This window comes from Anolis sagrei, chromosome 11, assembly GCF_037176765.1.
Source record: "Anolis sagrei isolate rAnoSag1 chromosome 11, rAnoSag1.mat, whole genome shotgun sequence".
NCBI lineage: Eukaryota > Metazoa > Chordata > Lepidosauria > Squamata > Dactyloidae > Anolis > Anolis sagrei.
The window spans coordinates 5434880-5447500 of record NC_090031.1 but is presented as its reverse complement, the minus strand read 5'-3'; the positions used below and the strand labels follow the sequence as shown (position 1 = coordinate 5447500).

General features: G+C 41.9%; 1 protein-coding gene across 3 annotated transcripts in view; it reads right to left on the bottom strand.

Moving 5' to 3' along the window:
• The window catches only part of BRD3 (bromodomain containing 3), a 42110-nt gene extending 32607 nt beyond the window's left edge, over positions 1-9503 (bottom strand). For all 3 annotated transcript variants that reach the window (XM_067471820.1, XM_067471821.1, XM_067471822.1), the window contains exons 1-2: positions 9345-9503; positions 1-226 (exon numbers count right to left, since the gene is read on the bottom strand). The exon at positions 1-226 is cut by the window's left edge and continues 132 nt beyond it. In XM_067471820.1, coding sequence (XP_067327921.1) covers positions 1-69 — 69 coding nt within the window. In that variant the 5' untranslated portion in view covers positions 70-226; positions 9345-9503. The remainder of the gene's footprint in view (positions 227-9344) is intronic.
• Positions 9504-12621: the final 3118 nt, after the last annotated feature.

Sequence of the window (12621 nt, the reverse complement as noted above, 5' to 3'; positions counted from 1 at the left end):
GGTCACCTCAGGGGGCGGCGGGTTGGCAGGGCCCTGAGGGGCCTGGGTGGCCGAGGCGACGGCAGACATGTCCCCCTCTGCCTCTCGGTCTCACTTCCGCTCAAGGTGAGGAGGGTGAGGAGGAGGAGGGCAGCAGGAGCAGCCGAGACAGAGAAACGGGCCACCGTCGTCCTTTACAAGCTCCGGACGAGAATGACATCCCATTTCCAGAGACCAGCCATAAAGCCTGGAAGAAGAGGAAGAGAACTCACTTGGGGGACCAACTCCAGCGGGAACATTCTTGTGTTTTCTTAGGCAACGAATCTAAGAGGGTTGGGCTAGGTGGCCCACATGGTCTCTTCCAACTCTATTATTCTACGAGTTTGCCATTGCTTCCCACTAAAAGAGGAGCCTCGGTGGCGCAGTGGGTTAAACCGCCGAGTGGCTAAACTTGCTAATCGAAAGATCGCCCGCCCGAATCTTTCTTAATTCTGTTTTTAAAGCTTATTATGTCTTAGGCTTTAAATTACATAGTATTGTTAAGAGAATTATTATTAGTACTAGCAAGCAAGATATTATTATTAATAATAACAACAATCTACTTTTAATAATAATAATGTTTGCTTTTAACAATTCCAGGATGATATTAATAACTTTTACATCTTGTAGAATTAAAATAATCTATATATATATAAAAAGAGAAAGGGCGTCCAACGGGACAGCAAAACTCAACCCCCCCCCCCCCGACGAAAAGTTACCAAATTTACCATGCACATACCTCAACCCACAAGGTATGCACAAACCGATTCAAAATTCTAAACAACATTTCTACACACTCACAATAACAAACACCAACTGGCCATGCGCAAAGCCGCCGCCCCGCCGCCCCGCCGCAAGTCCCGGGCCCGCACATGGCCGGCACATGGTCAACGCACCCTCCGCGCAAGCCACGCCCCCATCCTCCGTCGCCCAGCCCCTACCCTCCCATACGCCCTCTTTCCAATGCACCCTCCTTCTTCTTCCCCCACCCACGCCTCCCACGTTCACGCCACGCCATACCCCCTCCCTCCCCCGCCACGCCCCCCACGTTCACGCCACGCCCCCTCCCTTCCCCGCCGCGCCCCTCAACCCCCATAAGCCAATCTTACCTCATCCACCTCCTTCTTCTTCCCCCACCCACGCCCCCATGCTCACGCCACGCCCCCACGCCTACTCCCTCTCCCAGCCCGACATTCACACAATGCCTCCTAACTCCCCTGCCACACCCCCGCACTTTCACGCCACACCCCCTCCTTCCCCTGCCCCGCCCCACGTTCACACCACGCCCCCTCCCTCCCCCGCCCGTTCATGCCCCGCCCCGCCACTAATCGCGCCTGTGAAGGAGGAGGGAGCAAGAGCAGGGCCTCTCCAGATGACTGAAGAGTTCGCGTGGGTTCGTATACAGAAAGCCAAGGATCAGGATGCCAACAGGGCTGGATCTGGCACAGATTAAGATTCATGAGTTCGAAGCCAGCCCGGATTGGAGTGGGTTCTAACCGTGTGTAGCCTGTTGTCGACCTTTGCAACCCGAAAGACAGTTGCATCTGTCAAGTAGGAAAATAAGGTACCACCTTAAAAAGTGTGGGGAGGCTAAATTAACTGATTTATGAGGCCATAAAGAAGACTCCAGCAAAGCATTCCAGCGGGGAAGCATGCGGGGAATGCGGAAGTGCTTCATCAGCATCACAGATGGACGATGAAAGCGACAGAAAAGTTAAATAGCCTCTGTTTATGTCTGTATATGTTTGTATGTCAAAAGTTGGCATTGAATATTTGCCATATATGTGTACACTGTAATCCGCCCTAAGTCCCTTGCGGGGTGAGAAGAGCGGAATATAAAAGCTGTAAATAAATATAATAAATAAATAAATAAATAAATATGGGGTCTCAAAAATTATCCTACCCATGAGTTTTTGGATATGTCATAGTTCTGACCTCTTTGAGATCTGAGGATTCTGCTGAACTGCAAATCAGTGAGATGAGTTTTATTTTTAGTCGAAAGTGGCAGATGGAAACAAAACCCACAGAGCTGGACTCGCAAGGCCAGAGCAAGGAGTCCCACAGAGAACTTCACCTTTGGTGGCCTCCCACCGATGCCTACATTTCTTCCATACTGACCTCAAGAAGGAAAACCTTCACACGAAGCATCCAAATACCACAATGGATAGCGTACGTCTGGTGGGGTAGCTGTGAAATGTGCCCAAACCCCGGCAAGTAACCAAGAGAAACATTTTGTGATGCGAACCATAGATTGTGACATTACAGAGGCAACGGCGAATCAGAAACTGTAGTTTCCTTCCCATTGGAATCATTGGCTTTTGACATTTGGGCATTATCTGTACAGGAGAAGCACATCTTCTGTGCAGATAATAACATTTCTAGGTGGAAGCACAATTTAAATGCAAAAACAGAGGGTTTCTGTACAGAAAATGCCCGTTTTAAATATAATCCACCACTTGCAAATTTATGGGGGGTTGAAGGCTTTCATGGCCAGAATCACTGGGTTGCTGTGAGTTTTCCGAGCTGTATGGTCATGTTTCAGAAGCATTCTCTCCTGACGTTCCACCCACATCTATACCAGACATCCTCAGAGGTTGTGAGGTTTGTTGGAAAGTATGCAAGTATATCTGAGGAATATCCAGAGTGGGAGAAAACACTCTTGTCTGCTTTTTTTTTTATCGTGTCAGGAGCGACTTGAGAAACTGCAAGTGGCTTCTGGTATGAGAGAATTGGCTGTCTGCAAGGACGTTGCCCAGGGGACACCCGGATGATTTGATGTATAATATAATGATATAATATGATGTTATATAATATATTGTATATACATATAATTATAATATTGCAATGTAATGCAATATAATACTAATACTAATAATATGATATAATTATATATTTATATTACATATAATATTACTAATAATATTACGGTATAGTACAATATTGTAATATATAATGCTGATATTGTACTATGCTAATAATACTATATGTTTATATATCTTGTAAGCCACTCTGAGTCCCCTTCGGGGTGAGAAGGGCAGCATATAAATGTCGTTAATAAAAATAATAAATAATAATAATGCTTCTGGGATATGGCCAGACAGCCCGGAAAACTCACAGATACTCAAACTCATGGGGGACGCCATAGGTTAACATAAGTGACTTGGTACATATACAGTACCAGCTACTTTTTAATTTTGTGACTCGGTTGTTTTCTGTGCGTAAATAAATGCAGTAATCAGCCATGTGTGTTTATATAAACATGCAATGACAACAACAACAACAACAACAGATGCTGGTTTGTTTCGGCTGCATGTCTTTGGATTCCTGTGTGAAACCAAGAAAGCATTTTTCACCTTTTCACTCTGAATCAGCCAAACGAGATCTTTCAAGGATTTCTGGACTCTTTTACAAAACCATCCTTCCACAGCTGAGAAAACAAATATATCCAACTCCCACACATCTCTTCCCAAATCTTCTGTGAACCAAGGTCAAGACGCCACCTGATACTTACTACTGTTGTATATTTATAAACCCTACAATGCTGTTTTAGATATGATACTTACTATACAATAGTCAAATAATAGAATCCTAGAGTTCGAAGAGACCTCGTGAGCCATCCAGTCCAACACCTCTCTACCAAGAAGCAGGAAGATCACATTTAAACCATCCCAGACAGATGGCCATCCAGTCTCCAAAGATGGAACCTCCTCCACACTCCAGGGCAGAGATAACACTGCTGAAGAGCTCTCACAGTCAGGAAGTTCTTCCTCATACTCAGGTGGAATCTCCTTTCTTGTAGTTTGAAGCATTGTTCCGCGTCCTAGTCTCCAGGACAGCAGGAAACAAGCTTGCTCCCTCCTCCCTATGACTTCCCCTCAGATATTTATACATGGCCCCCATGTCTCCTCTCAGCCTTCTCTTCTGAAGGCTAAACATACCCAAATTGGGAGTAGCGGTATACAAGTCAAATAAATAAATAAATATATAAATATCTTTAAGCTGCTCCTCATAGGGCTTGTTCTCCAGACCCTTGATCATTTGAGTCACCCTCTTCTGGACAGATTCTAGCTTAGAGTCAAGTTCAAAAACCGGACGAATGCAAAATACTCCACTTGAATGAAAAAGACACAGAATAGGGGATGAAGACTGGCTCGACAGCAGTACACCTAGAAAAGATCTTGGGAGTCCTCGTGGGGAGGAAGGTGAACATAAACCAACAATGTTATGCAGGAGATAAAAAAGCCAATGGGATTTTGGCATGTATCAATAGGAGTCTACTGCCTAGATCCAAGAACATCATCCTCTACTCAGATATCAGCCAGTATGCCAACGCCTTAAATCAAGAAACAGTTTTCTAAGATCTACAGAGATACTTGCAGGAACACCTCAGCAAGTGAGAGTCCAAAAGTGGCAGGCTCCAACACAGAACCTCAACCCATGGCTGATACCACAGACAAGCATCTTGAGCTCTGACGATTGATTACCTGGGAAGGAATCCCACTGGAACATTGCAGCACACCAGAATACTTGGGTGTTACTCTGGGCTGTACTCTTATTTATAAGAAGCACTGCTTGAATGTCAAGCAAAAAAAGGATGCTAGAAATAATATCACACAAAAACCGACTGGCACAACCTGGGGATCACAACCAGACACAGTGAAGACATTTGCCCTTGCACTTTGCTACTCTGCTGCTGAATACGCATGACCAGCATAGAATACATCTCACCACGTTAAAACAGGGGATGTGGCTCTTAATGAGACATGCCACATTATCACAGGAGGTCTACACACAACTCCACTGGAGAAATATACTGTTCAGCCGGTATTGCACCACCAGACATTCGTCGGGAAGTAGCAGCCTGTAATGAAAGAACCAAGGCACTGGCATCTCCGGCCCGTCCTCTGCTCGAGTATCAGCCAGCAAGACAATTCCTTAAATCAAGAAATAGAATCCTAAGATCTACAGAGATATTCACAGAAATACTTCAGCAAGCAAGAGTCCAAAAGTGGCAGGCTAAAACCCAGAACCTCAATCCATGTCTGATACTAAATGAGAGACTCCCTCCTGGGCACACAGAAGATGGCGCGACGTGGAAGGTGCTGAACAGACTATGCTCTGGCACCACATGATGCACAGGCAACCTTAAGAAATGGGGCCACAAGGTGGAGTCTATGACATGCGAGTGCAGAGATGAGCAAACCACAGACCACCGACTACAATGCAGCCTGAGCCCTGTGACATGCATAGTGGAGGACCTTCTTATCGCAACATCAGAGGCACTCCAAGTGGTCAGCTATTGATCAAAGGACATTTAATATAATGCCAAGTTTTTAAACTTTGCTTTTTTAAATACATAACTGTACCCTTGGTTTGCTTCTGGCACGATAAATAAAGCAGTATTATATTTAATATATTAGTATATATTATTATAGTATTATTATAATATATATTATAATAATGCTAATATAATAATATAATATTATATATTATTATATTGTATTATTATTGGTATTATACTGTAATACATTATTAGCATAGTACAATGAGTATTATATAATACATTGTACTATACCACTATACTGCAATATTAGTTATAATACATAATACACAATTATTACATTATTATGTACATTATTATATTGTACTATAGGATTATACCACAATATAAATAGTACACTACCAGTATATTATACTACTAGCTGTCCTCTGCCACACGTTGCTGTGGCCCAGTCTGTGTATGTGTGTTTTGTGTGTATATATAGGTGTGTATACATTTTTGTACATGTGTATATATATGGTTTTGTGCATGCATTTTCATGTATTTTTTATTTATTTATTTGGCTTTTAGTCTCTCTTCTGCTGTGTTTTTCATTGTTTTGATGAGTGATGGTAACTTGTTGGCCTGATAGGTATCTTGTGTCCAAATGTGGTGTCTATTCGCCCAGTGGTTTTTGAGTTATGTTAATCCCACAAATGAACATTACATTTTATTTATTTAGATTACTAGCCGTCCCCTGCCACGCGTTGCTGTGGCCCAGTCTCTGTAGATGTGTTTTGTGTGTGTATATATGTGTGTGTATATATTCGGGTATATGTGTATTTATGTGATTATGTGCATACGTTGTAATATAATGTATTTTTATTTTATTTTTTGGCTTTTTAAGCCTCTTCTGTTGTGTTTTTTAGTGTTTTAATGAGTGATGGTCACTCATTGGCCTGATAGGTGTCTTGTGTCCAAATTTGGTGTCAATCCGTCCAGTGGTTTTTGAGTTATGTTAATCTCACAAACGAACATTACTTTTTTATTCATATAGATTTATTGGTATTATATTGTATTACATTAGATTATTATTCTGTAGTCTTTATTAGCATAGTACAAGTATTATTTTTATATTGTACTATACCACTATACTGCAATATTATTAGTAACAATACATGTAATATATAATACACAATTATTATATTATTATATACATTATTGTATTGCACTATAGGATTATACCTCAATATATATCATATACTACCAGTATATTATACTACTAGCTGTTCCCTGCCACACGTTGCTGTGGCCCAGTCTTTGTAGATGTGTTTTGAGTGTGTATACTTTTTGTTTTTTGGCTTTTAAGTCCATTCTGCTATGCTGTTCAGTGTTTTTATGAATGATGGTCACTTGTTGGCCTGATAGGTGTATTGTGTCCAAATTTGGTGTCAATTCATCCAGTGGTTTTTGAGTTATTTTAATCCCACAAATGAACACTACATTTTTATTTATACAGATAATATTATTTATTTATTATTTATTTGTGACATTTATATACCGCCCTTCTCATCCCGAAGAAGACTCAGCGTGGCTTACAAGATATATCTATATAAATAAAACGTAATGTTCATTTATGGGATTAACATAACTCAAAAACCACTGGGGGAATTGACACCAAATTTGGACACAAAACATCTGTCAGGCCAATGAGTGACCATCACTCATAAAAGCAATGAAAAGCACAGTGGAAGAGACTTAAAAAGCCAAAAAATAAAAATACATTATAACGCATGTGCAAAACCACATATATACACATATACACAAATATATATACACAAAGACTGGGCCACAGCAATGCGTGGCAGGGGACGGCTAGTATATACATACAATAATAATACATGTAATATAGAATACACAATTATTATATTATTATATATATTATTATATTATACTCTATGATTAGACCTCAATATATATAAAACACTAACAGTATATTATACTATTAGTGTTACATATTTATGTGTGTGTATATATAAAATACTTCTTTATACAAAACAGAAAAATCATATAGAGATACTAGCTGTCCCCTGCCACACGTTCCTGTGGCTCAGTCTGCTGATCTGGAAAATAAAGCAATAGTTTCTAATCTATGTAATTTCTTTATGCTTTTGGATAAACAGTATTTCTTATTGCCTCTTTGTCAGTGTTAATGTGGAGATTGCCTGGTTTGCCTACTATGGAATATGCAATATATCATTGCCCTTCTTTAAGGGTCCCTTTCAAACCTATGATATTATATCAGTGTGTGTGTGGATCATATCTATCTATCTATATCTATGGCTGGCTGGCTCTTTGTCAGGAGGGCTTTGATTCCGTTTTCTTGCCCTGGTGAAAGGAGTTGGACTGGATGGCCTTAAGTATTTTCTGTTGCTCATGGGGGTTCTGTGTGGGAAGTTTGGCCCAATTCTGTCGTTCGTGGGGTTCAGAATGTTCTTTGATTGTAGGTGAACTGTGAATCCCAGTGACCACAACTCCCAAATGTCAAGGTCTATTTCCCCCAAACTCCATCTGTGTTCATATTGACACCAAATTTGGACACAACACACCTATCAGCGACTTCCCTTTTGACGTTCAGGAAAAAATTGAAGACCTGGATTTGGGACCAAGCCTTTGGACATTCTGGCAGCTAAAGGATCTGACGATAAATAAGGACAGATGGAATGGAATGGATATACGGACTCTGATCACTGAGCATGAGATTGTTTTGCTATTTTATTATGTATTGATGTTTTTAATTTGTTAGCTGTTTGAATTGTTTTTCTGTATTATTTGTTAGTTGATTCAGGCATCGAATTGTGCCTTCGTCTGTAAGCCGCCCTGAGTCCCCCCTAGGGGTGAGAAGGGCGGGGTAAAAGTAATTGAAATAATAAATAAATATTTGGGCATATTGAGTGCTTGTGCCAAGTTTGTTCCAGATCTATCATTGTTTGAGTCCACAGAGCTCTCTGGATGCAGATGAACTACAACTCCCGAACTCAAAGTCAGTGCCCACCAAACCCTTCCAGTATTTTCTGTTGGTCATGGGAGTTCTGTGTGCCAAGTTTGGTTCAATTCCATCGTTGGTGGGTTCAGAATGACAAAATCCCAAATGACAAAATCATAATTTTTTGAGTGATAGTCAGTCCTTGTGTTGTGAGATGTTTTGTTGCCAAATTTGGTAAGATTTCGTTCATTGTTTTTTGTTTTTAAGGTACTCATTATGCACAGAGCATTTATATAGATAGATAGATACATTACCAGTATATTATACTATTGGTGTTACATATTATATACATATTATATACATTATTATATTGTACTAGATGATTAGACCTCAATATATATAATACACTACTAGTATATTATACTATTAGTGTTACATATTTATGTGTGTGTAAATATATAATACTTATTGATACAAAACAGCAAAATCATATATATATATATATATATATATATATGGCATGGACAGTTTACTTCATGGATTGTATTACTTGTTTATTACTGAATGTTTGCCTTTTTGTGCCTGTGCGCCGCCCTGAGTCCACACGGGGAGATTGGGGCGGGATAGAAATAAAGTTTTGTTATTGTTGTGGTTGTGTGAGCCGCGCCACATGCACAATGGAGGACCTCCTTCCAGTCACAACAGAGGCACTCCAAGTGCCCACAGTTAATTTAGCACCATACCAAGTTTACCACTTTCTTTGTGCTTTCTATTGCATTCTAATTGTATTCCCAATCCGCTTCTGATAAATAAATACACACATTATTGTGTAGCCTTCATCCCAGCCTCTACATCCGGGTCCTGGAAGCGCCAAAACATCGGCTTGGATCAGCAACTGCGAGAGACCCACCCCCCACAGGCCTGCTTTTGAGGCCGGCGCAGGAGAGAGGGAGCCCGGCCCGCGCCACAAATCGAGCCCCCGGCTTCAGCGAAGATGGCGGGCCTCCCTTCTCCTTTTGTTTTTCTTCCCCTCCGCGGCCCCCCGCCGCTTCCCTCCCCTCCCCGGCCTTTCCCGCTTACTTCGCCCTCCTCGGCTTCCTCTTCCTCGGCTTCCAAATCCTCCTCTTCCTCCTTTCTTTCCTTCCTCTCCTTGTCTTCTTCCCTCTCTCTTTCTCAGCGGCAGCGATGCGCTAGCGGGAGCCAGCCAGGCGCCACCGCGCATGCGCCGCCCGCCTTGGGCGCGGGGCTACCTGGGAAATGGAGTCCTTCAGTCCCATTGGTTTAAAAGACCAGCCGGGGGCAAGAACTACAACTCCCAGAGGGCAACGCGCGCAAACTTCCTCCATCCTCCTCCTCCTCTTCCTTCCTTTCTTTCTCTCTATGAGAAGGATCCAACATTAGGGTTTAAATATATAGATTAAAATCTTTTGCATATAGATATATCTTGAAATAATAATAATATTGTAATATAGTAATAGTAATATATTCAATATAATACTACTGAAAATATATAATACTATACTGTTTTGAACCAAGATGGCAACTAGACAGACTGATTTTGTAAATTACATATTATATACATTATATAATATTACATTATATAATATATTACTATATTTTATATAATTACTATATTATTATCTATGATATATACTAATATATAATATATAATAATATAATGTTTTGAACCAAGATGGCAACTAGGCAGACTGATTTTATACATTACATATTATATTCATTACATCATATTTTATATAATAATTATTATATAGTAACTAGTAACTTACTTACTTACTTACTTACTTAGGCGATCCCTTGTTTTCCGAGGATGATTGTCTTCCAATATTCTTGTGGGTCCGTATGTGGCTGTAGTGCCCTATTCTTGCTCTGCATCTTTTTCCGCAGTGAGGGCATTGGTTTCCAGGTGGAAGGCGGTATCGGCCAGGGTTGGCTTGACGCGCCTTCCTCTTGGCACGTTTCACTTTTTCACCCTCCACTCGTGCCTCCTCAAATTCTGCAGCACTGCTGGTCACAGCTGACCTCCAACTGTAGCGGTCAAGGACCAGGGCTTCCCAGTTCTCACTGTCTATGCCAGAGTTTTTAAGGTTGGCTTTCAGCCCATCTTTAAATCTCTTTTCCTGCCCACCAACATTCCGTTTTCCGTTCTTGAGTTCGGAGTAGAGCAACTGCTTTGGGAGATGGTGGTCGGGCATCCGGACAACGTGGCCGGTCCAGCGGAGTTGGTGGCGGAGGACCATCGCTTCAATGCTGGTGGTCTTTGCTTCTTCCAGCACGCTGACGTTTGTCCGCTTGTCTTCCCAAGAGATTTGCAGGATTTTCCGGAAGCAGCGCTGATGGAATTGTTCCAGGAGTTGCATGTGACGTCTGTAGACAGTCCACGTCTCACAGGCATAGAGCAGGGTTGGGAGGACAATAGCTTTATAGACAAGCACCTTGATATCCCTACGGATGTCCCGGTCCTCAAACACTCTCTGCTTCATTTGGAAAAATGCTGCGCTTGCAGAGCTCAGGCGGTGTTGTATTTCAGCGTCGATGTTGACTTTGGTGGAGAGGTGGCTGCCAAGGTAGCGGAAATGATCAACATTTTCTAATGTTACACCATTAAGCTGTATCACTGGCATTGGAGAGGGGTTGGCTGGTGCCTGCTGGAAAAGCACCTTGATTTTTTCAATGTTCAATGACAAGCCGAGCTTCTCGTATGCTTCTGCAAAGGTGTTGAGAGTGGCTTGTAGATCTTCTTCTGAATGCGCACAGACGACGTTGTCATCAGCATACTGGAGTTCTATATCAGATGTTGTTGTAACCTTGGTTTTGGCTTTCAGTCTGCTGAGGTTGAATAGCTTGCCATCTGTCCGATAGATTATTTCCACTCTGGTGGGAAGCTTCCCATCAACAAGGTGAAGTATCATAGCGATGAAGATGGAGAATAAAGTTGGGGCAATAACACATCCCTGTTTGATACCAGATTCCACCTTAAATGGGTCACTTTGGGAGCCACTGCTGTCCAAAACTGTTGCCATCATGTCATCATGGAGGAGCCGCAGGATGTTCACAAATTTGTTTGGGCACCCAATTTTGTGGAGGATGGTCCAGAGAGCGCTGCGATTCACTGTGTCGAATGCTTTTGCAAGGTCGATGAATGCCATGTACAGAGGTTGATTTTGTTCTCTGCATTTTTCTTGGAGCTGTCGTGCAGTGAAGATCATGTCCACAGTCCACTACCTCCGCTAGTAACTATATAGTATATAGTAACTAGACAGACTGATTTTATAAATTACAAATTTGTGTTTTGTATATTACATGTATTGTTACTAATAATATTACATATTACATATGAGGCGGGTTAAACCCCTGAAACTCCATCAATACTTTATAGACAAGCACCTTTTTGTTGTGTTGGGTAAGTCTGCTCTAGATGCATCATTGGTAGGGTTCAGTGAGCTCTGCAACTCCAGGGGGAATTACAACTCCCACCATGGTGGGTCAGTCCCATCAAATCCCTCCAGTAGGCTGTTAGGAATTGTGGGAATTGAAGTCCAAAACACCTGGAAGGCCCAAGTTTGCCCACGCCTGGTGTAGATTTAGCCTAGAATATTGCCTTTATTTTGAGTGGGTCGAAATAATCAAACAATGAGCCTGGCTTGCTCATGCCTGCCTTGCCTTTTATTTCTGACAGTCTGAATCACAAATAATAATATTACTTTCTGGAAAATAATGGTTCGCTCACAAGTCCTTTCAATCAGCACCTGATACATCCCTTGCTGCATGAGAGCGCCATAAGCTTGAAGCTCAGGTGGCAATTAAATGCCCTGCTTAATTGTCTGGGGAGAATGGGATCGCCAGTTATGTTTCCTGGCAGCACTCCTATGCGCTTATAACAGATGTGCCCCAAGCATGCCATTAAAAATACATTTTTTTCTATTTTTTTCTTCTTGCAAAAGCAAGTCACTGTCCATTTTCTCATGTCGAGTCAGTGTTGAACCTGACTCAGCACACAGAAATTGGTTTTGAAAGGATGCAGATTACAGGAGCTGTCTTCATAGACCTGTCAGCAGCTTATGACACTGAAAATCATCACCTTCGCCTGAGAAAATTTTATAATATCACAAAGGACTATTATCTAACACGCTTCATAGGAAATCTGCGACAAAACAGGAGCTTTTTTGTTGAGTTCCAGGGCCAGAGTGCAGGTTTTTACTTACGGTTTGGGACCCGCCTACCTGCGTGACCGCATTTCCGTGTACAAACCCACACAGTCTCTTTGTTTATCTGGAGAGGCCCTGCTCTCGCTCCCGCCTCCCTTGCTGGCGCGATTGGTGGGGACGAGGGAGAGGGC